Here is a 16,739-nt window from a genome sequence, read left to right as displayed (position 1 = left end):
CAGGGAGGAGGAGGAAGAGTGTTGGTTAGAGCACAACTAAGTAATGGTGTTGGGATTTCATGATGTCTTAGAGGGAAAGACAACTTTAATTCCCCCACCAGCTTGTCCTAATTAATGGGAGCTCATCATGTTCCTCATCATTAACTGTCGTATTGGTTAAACTCATCATTTCCTGGATTTCATTCTCATCTTACAGTATACTTGTACGAAAAGTGTTGCACGCTTTACATTTGCCTCATCATTCACTACACATCATTCTTGCACTATACCTATACTTCCTTCCTTGTCAATGTATATGCGTGTATAATCTGTACTTGAATATTGTTAGAGTTTGCTTTCTGAATATGCTTAGTCGTTATCATATGCAGTCCTGGCAAACAATAAAAAAAAAAAGTTAAAAGTTACAAAAAAATACAAAAATAAACAAACGTGGTGGTTGAGGAGAAAGTAATAAGTTTGTGAGAAGAAAGAAATACGGGGTAAAGTGAGAAACACATATAAATTATATTTGTGAGTTTATTAAATATATATATATATATATATATAAATTTGTGAGGAAAATGAAATGCGAAAAAAGTAAGGAGAGAAAAACCTTGATCTGCAAACAATATACTTTTCTTGTGGTATGTTTATAATTTTATTTGATCATATTTCTTTGTTTAAATTATCGATGAAAAGATGTCGCTTTTTTTTTTTTGGAACTATTATGCACTAATTGTTTACCTATTCTTGTGTTGGTTACAAGGATTTAATTTAATTTAATTTTGAAGTATATCTCACAAATTATACGGTATACCAAAATATGGAAAATACACACACATTATGAGAAACCTTGATCTACAAAACTCTCCCTATAGTTCATCTCTCAAAATAATAGTATCTTTTACAAACACTCCCAAATACAGACGGAACTAATGTTTATTTAACACTTAATAAGTTCCCTTTTTCTCAAAAACTACATTTATATTTCTTGACCTTTGAATTTTTGCATTTGCTAGTCACAAAATCAATTGAGCAATAGCACTAGTCGATTGTAAAGAATTAGATTCCAAGTATCAGGGACTCCCGGCAGGCACCAATGGCTGCAGTCCATCCCTCCCAGCCCATACACAGAAGGGTGCCCGTCTTTCCTCAGCAGTGAAAGATTTGTTATGTCTAGCAACTCCACATGCTTCTTCATTCTGCTCAACACTTTCTTCAAAACTGCTAGAGCAGGGGGCAATCCCCCTGGGTACGTCGACCCTGCCACCGGCTCCCTCTGCCCCACGCACGATTTCGCTCTCGGTTCGTTCCACGTGCTCCCACTATTTAAATATTTTGCAAGATATAAATTGTATATAATAATTAAATACATCAATAATTTTAAAAATTAAGCGGTCTGATCTAACCCAATCCAACAAATTTGAAATCGAGCTGGATCTTTTCTTTTTTCTTTTTAATCAAGATTCGAGTTGGGTTTTAAAATAGGATAACTTACAACGATTCTTTTTAAAGTTTGACATATTATGAATACTCTCTCGTTGTTTGAAAAATTATAAATCCCCCTTGATATTTGATAAAATTATGTAATTATTAGATGGAGGTATGAAAATATCAACTTTATCTTTACTGTATTTTTTTATTCTTTTTTGAATTAAAAAACATATAAAAAAATTAAATGAATGGATGAAAAAATTTTAAGAATTATAAAAAAAATTATCCACTTAATCCATAATTTTTTTTTAAAAATAAATAAAGTTCTAATTTTTAGTTCATAAGAAAATTTTGATCAATTCACCATAAAAATAGATGAAAACCTAACGATTTGGGCTAATTGTTAGACAACCATTAAAATCAAAAGATATTAATAATTTTCTAAATAACGAGAAAATATTCATAATTATGTGAAATCTCATGAGATGTCATTGTAATTTAGCCTTTAAAATATTGTATGTTGGGCCCAATGTGTCTGGTCGTTATAGTTTTTGTTCGATCGACAAGACTGGATGCAGACCGAACCGACCGGTTTTCAAACTCTAATTTCATTGTGAGGGGCATTAGTTGAAGAGAACTGACTTGTAATGTGATGGAGAAATCCCTTGAAAGAAAACCTTGGTGTTGGTGGGATCAACGTTAGTGTCCACCCATTTGGCCCATGTAGTTAGTGCTTTCTCAAAGGCGACAACCCGGTCCATGTCTTTGTATAGCCGCCCTCCTACCTCTATATAATCCCATCTGCACAAAAACATTAATAATTTAATGCCTACGATGATGTTTTGTATACACGGATATTATTGAATTATTAAAAAAATAGAGATAATTTCTATAATTTGACAATGATGAGAGATTACGTAAACTAAGGTAATTATTGTTAACTAATTACGAATAATTATCTTTAAAATATATGTCAGCGTAGTACTTACGGTTGTGTAGCCCCTCGACGGTTCCACCAATGCCAGGTATTGAAGATTAGCACGTCGATCCCCTTCCAACGTTTGCAACCTTGTATAGAGTCCAATTTCAGGATTCTACCCTCAGCTTCTCGCACGACATCTACCAAATACACTGTGTGATCGAGCATCACTTTAACATCGAAATCCTGCAAAAATATAAAGCTCTTAATAACTTTTAAAAGAATAAAAATGTACTATTTATTAAGTCACTTTAACAAATAATTAATTTGAATTCATTTAGGAAGTGGGGAGCCATACATACATGAGAAACAAAACAGAGGTGTTGAAGGACCATTTAGGTTGTGAAAACATGACAAATCTTCATCACATGATGCAATAACATGGTTTGTTTTGTCTGTTTGGTTGAGAAACCAAAAAGTTGTAGACATGTGCAACTAGGAATGGTAATTTTTCCTCTTATGGCCATCTAGGGTCACGTGCCAAAACATGTACTAATTTCTGACGAATGTAGCATTTTTTGGGCAACATTTGGGCCAAATGTATTACTTTTTTAATTATAATTCTGAATTATAAATTTAAAATCAGAAAAAAAAAATCGCCTTATATATAGTTTTTACGACCAAAAGTACATTTTTTACAATAAAATAATAAAAAATTTTAGTCAAAATTAAGCTTCAAATAATTAAACAGTAAGTGCACTATCCTTAATGTGATTAATGTATAATTTATAGAAAAATAATAATATATGGCATGAACTGACCGTAAATGTGAAGGTGGAAACTTCGGCGGATGCGGTCTCCATGTAGTAGTTAGCGCCGGGCACGGAGGAGTAAAGCATGCATATGAGTGACTGCCATTGGTTTCGGCTAAGGGAATCACCCACAAACATGATGCTTTTCCCTTTGTATCTCCTCAACAATTCTCCCCCATCAAATCTGCACCATTTTTCATATTGTTTATTACTATGTTAATATATTTAAATTCAAATACTAATTTAATATATTAATTCTAAATCAATCAACGCATTCAAAATAAATAAAGAAATAAGATAGTATTATTAAAAATAAACTACCAACCCATGAGACTCAAATTCACAACATCGTAATGGCAAGATCTTAACCTAACCACTCAAGCAATGCCCGATTTGCAATTCTGCACTGTTTTATTGACATCTTTCTTATTGTAAAAATGAGTCTACTTTATGCCCCACAGAATTCTCTGTTTATAATTATTATATAGCAGTTGCCGGAATTAAATGGATTTGGTGATGCCAACGTTTGAACTACTTTTTTAATTCACATTGAAGATAGCAACAGTACTTGAAAACTATACGTGCAAGACATTGCAATTGAACTTTTTGACACATTAGGCCCCATCACTTTGTTTTTTCTTTTTTTAGAATAATTTTGTTATATTATTCATTATACGCTACATAAATATAGCGTGTAATTATAATTCAACTCATTTTAAAAAAAAAAATTATATACAAACACATCAAATATAAATTATTACTAATTAAAGGGTGTTTGCAAAAACTTAATTCAATGTGTATTATGCTTCTTCAACTTGTTAATATTTTCATAAAATTTTTATTGTTCAATAACTTACAATGTCTCAAAAATAGCCTCTCCTAAACCAAGAAAGGAAATAGACGACAAACACTTCTATTTAAGGAATATTTTAGTACTTCCCAAATACTTTGTTCCTATTATGTGACTTCTCTTTTTATTAATAACCGAAACCAAACTACTAATAATTCATTTTGATATATCGAGCAATGTTTGAATTCTTTTTTATTACTAATTTTTTATATGCCTTCCACTTTTATTATTAATTATCTTTTTATTAATAACGAATTTTGATATATTGAGCAATACATCAATATAACTGACAACAATAAATAAATTACAATAACTCACATAAAATAAGATAAATATCCACACGTCCAGTGGGACTCAAACTTATTCATGGGACCTCAAATTTAGCCTTAACCACTAAACTGAAACATTATATATATTCTTACTACTAATTTATTTTATAGTATTATTTAACATGCAGATCAAAATTTCATGCAAGTACCTCCTGTTAATTGCTGATGCCAACACATTTAAAACTTAAAAAAATAAAAATTATATGGTCAACGTAACATAGTTTAGTTAAAAAAATTGAGATTCGAAATTATAAGATTATGGGTTTGAATTTTAACAATGTATGAGTTGTTATTAATAATATTAGAATTATTTTTAATTGAAGTTTTATAATAATTATAATCAATTTAGTAAAAAGATTTAATAATAATATGTTACCAAGTGGTTAGAGAGAAAAGGCTGAATTGGTTGAGAAAAAAGTGAATTATAACATCGGGATCCGGTGCAAGCACAAGACATCCCGTGAGTTTTAATGATAATTTAATGATTCTCCAATCTCTACCTCTCATTGACAACACAAAGAATCTATGTCGGCATTTCTCATATCTCAGTAATAAATTTTAAAATTATTATTTAATATTTTATGAATAATATTATATTTTTATTTAACAAAAATTGAGAAATTGACAACTGTAAATCCAGAAATGGGGAGTTGGGAGTGGAAAATGAGAGAGCAAATTAAACAAAACTTTTCTAGAACAATAATTATTTAAGGTAAAGTTTTCTTCACTTTTTTAATTACTCTGTCTTGCTTTCAAGATTCTCTCATCTCCGCCAACTTATCTTCTGCGGTGTCACTGTCACCCCACACCACATTTATCATTATTATTATTATTATTATATACTATTTATTTTAATTTCAAGAATTTTATCAATATTAACTGCTAAAATCAAAAGTATTTATGTGAAATTAATATATAAAAAATAAAAGATTAAATTTTTGTAATAATTAATAATGTTGTTGGATGAGATGCATCATATAAATGAAATGCTTGAAATGAAGGAAGGAAGCAGATACCTTGATAAGTTGCAGGCATGGGGTTGCCAGGTGTAGTTAAGGTAGAAGTGATCGGGGCGTCCATTCTTCTGGCAGTTGAACTCTTTCTGGATGAAGGGGCAGGATGTGGAGTTGTAGAGAGGGTATGATGAGGACTCACTCACCAGTACCCAACTCCCTTGGAACACATCGCACCTGCTTTTCTCTGCATTTGATTGGTGGATAACAAGTAGCCCTACAATCACCACTACTACTCCCCCCACACTCATCTCTCTCTCTCTCTCTCACTGCAAAACCCAAATCAGAGAGAAATGGTTTAGACTTTAGAGAGAGAAAGGGAGAGAAGGGCAGCAGTCCTCCACAATATCCTCTCTCTCTCTCTCTATATATATATATATATATGTACGCATGTATATTGTTTGGGATGGGGAGGGGAGTTATATGGTAGGTTGGTGGGAGAGTCAGTAGATGGCCCACTGTATTGGATGCCAATCTTCTTAATTCCGCTCTCGATATTATTATTATTATTATTATTATAACTAAACTGCTTTAATTTTTATTTATCATATAACTATTTTTTTTTTCAGGATTTAGTGTCCTACCTTTCAAGTACGGTAAAAAATCTATAAATTATTATTAATAATATCGAGATCTCGTAATTTTATTAATTTAAAGATATATTAATAAACATTTATAAATTAATAATATCCGGATCTTGTAATTTTATTTATTTGAAGAGGTATTAAGTAATTGAGAAATTAATAACTTATTAATTTAAAGAAGTTTTTTTTTTTATTTAACGAACCTATATTATTTTTCATGAATAAAAATATATACATTGTATTGACTAATTGAATGATGTTTATGTAAAATATGACTAATTAAATATGCAATGGAAGTTGTCTTAGTATTTTATAAAATTATTAATTTATAATGTTATTGAAGGGACCATAATTTTATATAAGGGTCTTATGAAAAATTATAATCTTATTGATTTATCAAAATTATTAATTTAGACCTCGGGCCCAAATCGGGACCAAAAAATATTATTATTTCAAAAAAATTATTAATTTATAGAGATTCTATTGTATCAACATTTATTATATTATTTATGGTACAATTACACTGACATCATAAGGTTAGGTCTAATTACTATCCACTATCCGTTGCGAAAATATAAGTACACTCATTGAGATTGTAGTTGTTATAATATCTACAACTACATGTTATCCAATGACGAAATTTTATACAAATACTGTCTGAGTTGAATTACAATAACAATATCTCAAGGGGCGTATTTGAAATTAAAAAAAAAAGTAGGGGTCTTTGTGTAGTTAGATCTAACTTAAAGGAGGTGTGGATGTAATTTATCGTATTATATAATGAGTGTGTGTGGCACATTGACTCTAATAATTGAACAACAAAAACTTGTTATTTGATTTTCTTTTTAAGAATTATACTTACAATATGTTTGGTTGGGGTGAAAATGAATATACAAGAGATAGTTTGTTGTTTGGTCAGAAGGAGGAAATGGAGGTGAAGTAAAACTCTATGTATATGAAACCTCTCCAGAGTCCAATTTTATTTTTATCAGAAATTGGGCGAAAAAGTGGAAGTATAAGCCAAAAAAATAAAAAATAAAAAGTACAATTTTTACATTTATTTACTATATTACCCATGTATATATATAATTTTTTTCAATTCTTTTCTCATTCCCGACGATAATACTGTACATAATTGTCAGAAAAAAAAAGATAACAAAATCACTGAAAATGTGTGCCTTTTTCAATGCATTCGGAGATGATTTATAAAGTTGTTGATATCAATAAAGACGCTGATGTTTGAGTTCGAATTTGTTAGTCAAAAAAATTATTAGTAATTTTTATTTTATTTAAATTAAATAGTTTCGAATAAATAAATGATACTCATTTCCATAACTATTTGCCTAACATTTTAGAGAAGATATATTATAAGATGCTTTAAATAAATTCTGTGGAACACCACCTTATATGAAGAGCTTATGAACTAAAATTTACCACCAATTTAAGACATCTAAAGAGCTCTCAACAGACATTTTGAGGAACTCATAATTATAATCTCAGCCTAACACCTCTCAGTTGACATTCGTTTATAGTGACTGTATCACTCAAAGCAGCATCTTCACTTTGTCATAACTCAACAACCTCAAATACTTGCAACATAGATATTGAGAAGTATAATAGTGTCTGCGCTAGTTGTTTGCTGTCTCTTCCACTGTTGCATTGGGAAGGGAGACAAATAGGAAAAACAAAGTTGAAAAATACAAACAATTTTCAGGACAAGTTGCATTTACTGATCTCTCTTCTCCCAGTAATCAGTATCCACAGTAATTGGATAGAGATCAGCAGTAGAGGCCGATGATGCCGTCCAGGGCACATCCATTGATATACTCTGGCCCTGACCATCGTGTCCCGTGGTTGCCGTTTCCTTGTGCTTCATGTTGTCATTTGAGTCTAGAACAAACTCTTGAACACCAGCTCTTCCCTCAAGCATGCTCACCACTGCTGACATAGTCGGCCTTTCCGCAGCTACAGTGTTTGTGCAAAGGAGTGCCACATTGATAGCCATCATAACCTCTTCTCTATTGAAGTTCGATTCCAATCTTGGGTCGACTAGTTCCATCAGGTTTCCTTTCTCCTTCAAGGAATTAGCCTAAGAGAGGAAAAGGAAAGAGCTTAGTCGGAATTATTGTAAATGTGCCTTAGATGATCAATGAAGCGCAGAAATTATGAACTTTTTCCTTTTTAAGTTAAAGAACAAAGGTTTGTCTTCCTTTCACTCTATAGTTGTTAGTTGCACAGCTGATTGTAAGTAGTTACCCAGTCGAGAAGATAGAAGCATTCCTCCTTCGTCTTGATGCTAGTGTTGCTTCTTCCACTGACAACTTCCAAAAGAACAACTCCAAAGCTGTAAACATCTGCTTTGTCTGTCAAATAGCCTCGCATTGCATATTCAGGTGCCATATATCCACTGGAAAACAATTATCATGTCAATAACGCCCCCATTAGTTTTCTATCCAAAAGTTCCTATGTTAATTCTGCAACAGAATCTTTAGCATTCTATTTGTTTTCTGGAAGTTTTCTGGCAAAAATTAAACTTTAAGTACAGGGCTAGAGATTTACTCCCAAGTGAAAATCGAATTAGTATGCATAATTTAAAGAGGCAAAGGATACGTAAGTGTGCTCCGTAAATAGCTCTATATTTAAAGAGGGACACATTTGTTGGGGGAACAGATCGAGCGGGGAATACAAAAAGGCAAAAGGAAACTCTAGATGAGTTGGAGATGACTTTAGTAAAGAAAATATATTAGTTTCTTTACATTAAAATAGAAGCACGGACGATTATGAATGATTACTCACAAGGTTCCAGCGACGCGAGTACTTATATGGGTGTTATCCTCTTCATCAAGCTTGGCAAGGCCAAAATCAGATATCTTGGGGACAAGATTCTCATCAAGAAGAACATTTGTAGCCTTGATGTCCCGGTGGACAATTTTCAGTCTTGATTCTTCATGGAGATAAGCCAAACCTCTTGCTATACCAATACAGATTTTGTGCCTCGTTGCCCAATCCAAATGAATCTGGTGTTCTTCTGGACCTGCAAATATTTAGCTTGATAACATAATCATAAATCACAAAAACACGGACCACGAGCATTAGTTCATTTATGCCCTTTTCATCCTCTAGAAGTAAAAGCAGCGAAGCTAAAAAAGAATTATCTTGAAACTTACCAAATAGTGCTCGAGCGAGGCTATTATTTTCCATGTACTCATAGACAAGCAATAACTGGTTGCTTTCAATGCAGCACCCATATAGTTTTACCAGATGAGGGTGTTGCAGGGCAGAAATCATGCCTATCTCATTCACAAACTCGCGGTTCCCTTGCTTTGATTTGGAAGAAAGCTGCTTCACAGCAATTATGGTACCATCTGAAAGAAGACCCTTCAAATAACATAGAAATGGAACACAAAAAATCAGAGGGGCACATCAAATGAGGCCAAAAGATCGATACAAAATGATTGTTCATTAGAAAACTTTTTTGTTGTTGTTTACGCTACCTTGTATACAGGACCAAAACCACCTTCTCCAATCTTATTAGCTGGATCAAAATTGTTTGTGGCAGCTCTAATTTGCCTTAGCGTGAATGAACCAGTGTGAAGGTCTAGACCCTTCAGATCTGCAAAAAGAGTCATTTAACCATAGCGTATGTCAGACAACTGCAAACTCATTTTGATTTACAAGGTCTGACTCAAAATAAGATCAACATGTAAACTGGATGGAATTGATCCGCACCACATTCTTGTAAAAAGTTTATATGCCTAAAATATAATCTAGACGATTAAAAATCGAAAGCAAGTTTGGTTTGTCCAGTAATTTCAATACCATTTTGCATCGTGTCTTTGCGTCTCAGACAGCCTTTCCACCAAAGAATACCCAGAACCAGTAATACAGTGAAAAGACCTGCCACGGCTATACCAACTATCACACCTGCAGAAATGCTGTTTCCATTTTCTGATGGTGGTGTAAAATCTGAACAAATTTGAGAGAAAGAGAGAGATCAGATTAATTTGTTAACATAATCTCTTTCATGGTCATTTACTAAATGTAAATGTTAAAGCCACGTTCATTAAGGGAAGAAAACAAAATGTTTCTGCTTCAGTGTGAGAAAGAATGGTGCTAAAGGCTTAGGCCAAACCATGAAATCCTGGAATTGACCCTCACAAGAATTCGGAACAAGTATGGATATTTGATTTCCATGTCCAATCTACTGTCCTCAATGCCAGAGAGCTATAGAAATAAAGAAAACAACTTCCTCTTGTGTGTTCAAGCTACAGTAATCCCAGAGAGAATTCACAACTTACCTGGATCAACAGATATGGCTGAAATAAGAGGACCATATACACCTCTAACGGGAATACCATTTGTCCCTTTTCCAGCCCAATAGAAACGAATATCCAAGGTATTATCGGTTACAACTGCAGCGAAGTTTCTTCTGATTCCTTTGTTAACGCCACCTGCCTCATTCTCAATGTTAAAATCCTTAAGAACCAGCTTTCCCTGAAGAAATCAATTCCAAAAATCAACAAATAATTTGGCAAGATCAAAAAGAGGTATTTTCCAGAAATGAAAAAACACAACAAAAGAACTGTTCTTTCTACAAATTTGGCATACATTCAAGTACCTGAATGTAAACGTCAAATATACGCCTGCCAAGACTACTGTATGTTCTGTCATCAGTAAACATGATCTCTGCAAAATGAAGGTTTACTGTGTAGTTTCCATTTATCAAGCAAAATCCATAATAAGTCAACGACAGGGCGGAAACCCGTGCATCCGTGTACAGCTGGGAATTCTCCCCAGAAATGCTTGAGCTGTTTGACCAGATGAACGAGTCTCTGGGCCGGTCATCATCCAAGAAGTGGCCGGTGCTGCTGAATCCCCAGTTTGTCTTACTCAGCACGAAATTGGAAGGCCCGCCAGAATTTGAATCATCTTCGTAAGTAGTTCCTTTATCATCAACTGCTTGTCTTCCACCACAGTTTATGTGGAGAGAGTAGAACCCTGAGACAAAAAGATTAAAATAACTTCTTAAACTTTACTTTAACACTACAATCTGCAAGGGAAGGAAAGAACCACATTACATAGGCCCATCCAAGGTGTATAATTTCTTTGGTACAAACTTATAAATTGAGACAGTCCTAATTGAACTGCCACACATCATAATGTGATGGATGGAAAAGTGGATTTTAGGTGTTTTATAGGTTTGTTCCCCAGAGCAATAGCTGGAATCATTAGTTGACTGCTTGTTTGTCAGTAGTGTTTTTGAAAATATTTTCAAAGAAAATGACTAATTTAGGTATGAAGCATAATTTGTGAACATCCTGAAAAGAATGGAAGCATTCAAAGTCTAACAAGTGGACTACAGCTCAGTGTCCTCTCTTAGAGATATTCATTTGTAATATTGTCAATGTTATATAGCTTGAAGTTGTTGAAGTGCAATTCTGATTGATCATCCAAGGGAAATGAGTAAAACAATCGATGTATAGATTATGTTGTTTGATTATCACTTACTTCGCTCGCAACGGAAGCTTCGTAAGCACGAAACGATACCACTGTCAAGGCAATGTGATAAGTACCACAAGTGAGATTCATATTACATTGAAAACTGATGCGTAAATGGCCATGTATGAAGTAAGAATAGGAGACTTACGAGCTATTTGCTTTTGAGCTTGCAAACAAGTTTCTGGACAATAATTGGTAAAGATTTACTCAGATGAGGAAATTCAAAAACAACAAGTATCCAATAGAAATAAAATGTAAGTAGTCTCACAGAGTGCGTGGCTGACAATTTTGGGCCGAACTTTCAGATGTGAGGTTGTTGTAAGATAGGTCACTGCATAGAAATTGAACAAATTTAAACCATTTCTTTTTTGGATACTTCAGCAAGAAAGTAGCATTTTCTGGCTATTAGTATTACAAAACAGCAAGCAACCACGAGTGGGAAAAAGAACATATAAAGTTGAAGAAGCCACATGTGGTAAATAAGCAAACATAAAGAAGAGGGGAGAAACCTTACATGCTGTCGCCCTCTTTGAGCATCCAAGGCGGCAGAGACCCAGTTAGGGAGTTTCCAGTTAGATAGCTGAAAAATGACCGACAGAATTAGCAAGTTAAACCATCCTCTTCACTGCTACAAGTTTCTGACTGTTAAACTGGAAGTAATTTTCTTCAGAGAAATAATAGCACAAAGGTGATATAGTTTCAAATGGATCCGTTTATTCACTTACAAATAATGTAGCAGAAGTTCTAAATGTTTTTAATGATGCTAGAAAAGGAGCCGAAAGCAAAGAAATCTTATCCATATACCTTTGAGATGAACAGTTAAAGCAAGAAGATCATAGGCTAAGTGTAGATTACTTGAATCATTCAACCATTACACGTAATATTGCAATTTAAAAGTCCAACACCCAAAATTAACATCACACAAGAGAAAAAGAAGCGAAGAGAAGTCACTTAACAGTACCGATCCACCATCCCCTGTTAAAAACCTTACCCTACAAAAAACCGTAAAACTATTGTCTGTTGAAGCTAGAGAAGCCATTTCCAGAAGTATCGTAGAATTCCTCCTTGTATCCCTTTTAGACAAGCAAAGTTCAATAAACTATGAGCTCATTGCAAATTCATTTGACTATTAAGTTGCATTGTAGCTCAAGCCATTTTCTTGGTCCATTTAACTTGTCTTACTTTTGCCAGGTAAGCTATTTGATCAAAGTTAAAATCATAAGTAGTCAGGTTAAAACTTAAAACAGCCACTAAAGCTTGTCAATCGAAAATCTTACATGTAATCTGTGTTTGATAGACCAACAAAGCTGTCGGGAATTGGTCCACTTAATTTGTTGAAACTCAGGTCTCTGCATAAGAAATGCCCAAGTTAATAGGAATCACAAGGTCCCACTGACTAAAAAACTGATGCTTTTCCAGTTTCTATGATATAAAACACAAATACTAAGCAGGAAGAAGGATTCTACTAACAAGACTTTCAATCCTGTCATTTCACCAATATAACTTGGCAACTCCCCGACGATATTGCAACTCCTTAATATCCTGCAAAACGAGGTTCATCGAGTCAGACAGAAGCAATGAATTATTTTATAGAGAAATGTATAAACATCACACTCACAGCGTCTTCAGCTTTTTTATGTTACTAAGAGGTGGAAAAGTTGATTCATTTCCATTCAAGTCACTGATTCTCCTGCAAATTCAGGATCACGATAATTACATTTAAACATCTGAGTTCTTCTCATTCTCAAAGAACACTATTACTTTGACATTTAAACAAGCTTATACAATATATCATAGTCTACACTCACAAGTCAGTCAATTTGGTTAAGGAAGCGATACCAGAAGGGATTGGCCCGGCCAGACCACTAGCCTGAATCACTCTGACATAATCAAATGTGCAAAGTCAGCAGTTGATTGAAAGCCCAGAACGTCAAGGGCTAAACATGAAACGAAAGATCATTGAATTACTAAAACACCAAATGTTAATCAACCCTTACAATTTTTCGATATTCGTCCAGTTCTGGATAAAGCCAGGTATGCTTCCTACGAAGTTATTATCGCTAATACGACTGCACCAAATGGATGTTGCACATGTTGGAGATCAGAACAAATTTTGGAGCTGGTATCAACCAGTAAAAGATCACAAATGAAAAAGAATAAAGATGGGAAGAAACTTACAAGTCCCTCAATGTAATCAAATTTGCTAGATTTGGCGGCAACTCCCCAGTTAAATTGTTTGAGGTAAATAGTCTGAAGGCAATGATGTTAGAGAAAACAAACTCAATCAGCTTCAAATCATACTAAGAAAAAAATGAAATAAAAGAACAATAAGACACACAATCAACAAAATAAAACAAACAGCAATCTTCCTAATTAAAGAGCCTTACAGTCTCTCTATCCGAGGAAGATTCCCAAACTCTGGAGGTATAGTACCTGACAACTGATTGTACTCCAGGGTCCTTTATAATTTTTCAAAAAAAAAAAAAAGAATCAAGAAAAAATCCCTTTAAACTTAAAAACAAAACACAAGTGGGCAAGAACCAGAAATTTTTACAGATTTGCAAGCGTAGAGATGTTGGCAAGTTCTTTGGGAATAGAACCCGTTACACGGTTCGCAAGGAGAGAACTGCATCAAAGCAAAACTAGTCTGTAAGAATCAAAGGGCCAACTCCAGAATTCATGCTCCATTGGTCACCTAAAATCACACAAACACACACACATATATATAGAAGAAAATGACGTACATATTTACAAGTTTCATGGAACCCCATTCTGGAGGGATGGTGCCGTTAAGATAGTTCCGTGTCAGGTCACTGCGAAAGAAGACATTCAAACATTATTTGACAGTTAAATCAGTTAACCTGATCAGGGGGTTGTGTGTGTTTGGATGGAGAACGAAAAGGGGTAATATATCTTTACATTTCTTGGAGGAAAGGTAGTCTGACCAGCTCTCGCGGGACTGATCCATTGAGATTCTGGGCTTTCAAAATACTGCATTTGGGGCCACAAAAATGGACTCATATAAAATCGTTCAAGTAAGCGTAATGTACGTTCATATTTAGATAATCTATTTGCATTTGATTTTGCCACATAAAAAATCATGTTTCTTTTTGTCAAATTTAATTTTAGATAAAGCATGAATTACACCGCCCTCTTTTCATATTTTTTGTAAAATTACAAATAAAATTTAACAATTGTCTAATAAATTTTCTATCCTGAAAGTCCATTGTAGTATTTATTTGTTAGATAAACATTAATTCAAATGAGGTATTTATAAATTTTTAAATAATAAAAAGGTATACTTTTTTATCTTTTTGCCTTGTACGTCTACTTTTCCGCCCAATTTTGGACGAAAACAAAATTGAATTCCAAATGGATTTCATATAAATCGAGTTTTACTTCACATCCATCTCTTTCCCCTAACTAAATACTAATTTATATTTTGTATGTTCATTCTTACTTCCACTTCTCTTATACTCTCACTTTTTTCCCAAATCAAACACACTCTTAAATAAATGGATAATTGTCTTTATCCAAAAAAATTATAGGTTTTATGACACAAATGAATTAACCCCGTATTAGATTTTAGGCACATTTGTTACGTATTATAAACCAAATAGAGCATATAAATATAACCTGAATTTTTTTTATATTAACCACAATTTTTCAGATCACATATAACTTGTTTAACTAAAGTTTCCACGAGGATGGCATATTTTTCACTGAAAATAACGTGTTTTTAATTAATTCTTTAAAAAAATATCTCCAAAAAATAAAAATTACTTAAAAAATAACAAAAAGATAAATCAAGTTTAAAACAAAATCATGTACATACACCGTAAAAAAATTCCAATTAATTTGCATTATATATGAACACAACAAATATTAACCATTAATCCAAATCGACATTGTGTTGTATGATAATTTTCACAATCGATATAGATAAGAATTTGTCGTCACACTAATATTATTTCTCTTGTTGATACCTAAGTCAACGACGTAATTTTTTACACGCAAATATCATAAAATTAAGAGTTAATATTCATCGCGTACTTACGATTTACCATTTAATAAACTTTATATTAATCCATTTAATTTTCCAAATATGATTGAGTAATTTGTGACATTGCAAAGAGAGAAAGTCAAAGAGAAGTAGAAAGTAATTCATAACTCACATGCTAACAACATGGCAAATGGTATTATTGGCAAAAGTGCAGTCACAGGTGAGTGCATTCTCAAACCCTTTAACCGGATTCTGGGTCGCCCAACCCGATAACCCGCTGCATGGATCCACACTGAAATTCCAGTCCCTCTTCCCCAAACTCCTTGCTATCACCTGCAAAGACTCCACTGCCCCAACACAAAATTCAATAATAATAACAGTATTTTAAAAAACGGGTTGCCCGGAAGATCATGTATTGTACCTTCATCAGCAGGCAAAACGGGTTGCCCGACAGCGAAACAAACAAGGCAAACGAGCGCGATGAGCCTCGGTACTAACATGATCACGCATACGAAAGCTGATCTTAGTATGTATTATAAAAGCAGAAATGCAGGTGAAGAAGAAGGAAGAGAATGAAGAAATATTGAACGGTGGAGATGGGATGTATGGTTGATCAGATGACCAAGACTTGCAGAGTAAAGTAATAGGAGGAATCTAAGTGAAGAAGCCTAGTTGCAGTATTTCTCAATGGCGAAGTTGAAATATGCATTTTTTTTCATAAATAAAACAATAGGACAAAATTAACAAGTCGCATTTGTCAAACATGTCTAATTCATTGAGTTGGGCCATTAATGTCGTGCTTATTTCTTTTTTTTTTTTCTAAATTAACTGCTGTGTCAACCTATTTCTGAATATATATAATAAATAATTTTTTATATTTTTAAATATATTATAAATAAAAAATCAACATAGTTCATTAAAAAAAAAATTAACTCAAGAGTATTATCCACGTAATAAAAAAATTAATGTCGTGATGCTACAAATCAGTATTTATAATTGAAAAATTCGTCTCAATTTTATATTAGTACAGGTATATATGGTGGTAGGGATCCGAAAATCAATTGGGTTGGTGGGTATTTTTCAGAAATATGAATTCGGATTCAGAGAATTAAGGCGGGGTCTGAGAACGAAGTAACTCTTACTTGACTGGGAGCAAGCAAGACCTGCACAGCGTACGTGCTACAGTCCTTGGCTGTACAACGGAGAAGACGTGCCCACTTGTCTTTCTTTTATTTAAAAAATAATATGTATAATTGAATTTATTAAAATATTAATAATATATATATATATATATTAAATTTTCAGATAAAAATCATT

At 33.3% G+C, this 16,739-nt stretch overlaps 2 protein-coding genes across 2 annotated transcripts; both read right to left on the bottom strand.

Annotated features, from left to right (window-relative positions):
- On the bottom strand, nucleotides 833-5,714 carry LOC105165469 (protein trichome birefringence-like 41). The gene is made up of 5 exons (XM_011084488.2): nucleotides 5,340-5,714; nucleotides 3,154-3,328; nucleotides 2,403-2,578; nucleotides 2,056-2,214; nucleotides 833-1,304 (listed from the first exon to the last, which is right to left on the bottom strand). Exons 1-5 carry the CDS (start codon nucleotides 5,585-5,587, stop codon nucleotides 1,007-1,009), a joined length of 1,056 nt encoding a protein of 351 aa, XP_011082790.1. The 5' UTR covers nucleotides 5,588-5,714; the 3' UTR covers nucleotides 833-1,006.
- LOC105165468 (probable leucine-rich repeat receptor-like serine/threonine-protein kinase At3g14840) lies at nucleotides 7,446-16,107 on the bottom strand. Its single transcript, XM_011084487.2, has 24 exons — nucleotides 15,844-16,107; nucleotides 15,595-15,769; nucleotides 14,339-14,410; nucleotides 14,164-14,232; nucleotides 13,974-14,045; nucleotides 13,807-13,878; nucleotides 13,598-13,669; nucleotides 13,417-13,488; nucleotides 13,228-13,299; nucleotides 13,038-13,109; nucleotides 12,890-12,961; nucleotides 12,697-12,768; nucleotides 11,934-11,999; nucleotides 11,688-11,750; nucleotides 11,568-11,600; nucleotides 11,429-11,469; nucleotides 10,539-10,918; nucleotides 10,219-10,414; nucleotides 9,740-9,886; nucleotides 9,415-9,533; nucleotides 9,088-9,298; nucleotides 8,717-8,954; nucleotides 8,177-8,327; nucleotides 7,446-8,009 (listed from the first exon to the last, which is right to left on the bottom strand). The coding sequence occupies exons 1-24, from the start codon at nucleotides 15,920-15,922 to the stop codon at nucleotides 7,647-7,649; spliced, it is 2,979 nt and encodes a 992-aa protein (XP_011082789.1). The 5' UTR covers nucleotides 15,923-16,107; the 3' UTR covers nucleotides 7,446-7,646.

Source organism: Sesamum indicum, linkage group LG6 (genome assembly GCF_000512975.1).
Source record: "Sesamum indicum cultivar Zhongzhi No. 13 linkage group LG6, S_indicum_v1.0, whole genome shotgun sequence".
Taxonomy (NCBI): Eukaryota; Viridiplantae; Streptophyta; class Magnoliopsida; order Lamiales; family Pedaliaceae; genus Sesamum; species Sesamum indicum.
This window is presented reverse-complemented; position numbering and strand designations above follow the sequence as displayed.

Coding starts and splice junctions, on each gene's coding strand:
- LOC105165469 (XM_011084488.2), bottom strand. CDS start 5,587: ATGAGTGTGGGGGGAGTAGTAGTGGTGATTGTAGGGCTACTTGTTATC. Junction 3,329..5,339: donor CATGCCTGCAACTTATCAAG/GTATCTGCTTCC, acceptor AAAATGGTGCAG/ATTTGATGGGGGAGAATTGT. Junction 1,305..2,055: donor ATTTCTCCATCACATTACAA/GTCAGTTCTCTT, acceptor ATATTTAAATAG/TGGGAGCACGTGGAACGAAC.
- LOC105165468 (XM_011084487.2), bottom strand. CDS start 15,922: ATGTTAGTACCGAGGCTCATCGCGCTCGTTTGCCTTGTTTGTTTCGCT. Junction 14,233..14,338: donor CTACCTTTCCTCCAAGAAAT/GTAAAGATATAT, acceptor CTTCTTTCGCAG/TGACCTGACACGGAACTATC. Junction 9,887..10,218: donor AGCCATATCTGTTGATCCAG/GTAAGTTGTGAA, acceptor AAATTTGTTCAG/ATTTTACACCACCATCAGAA.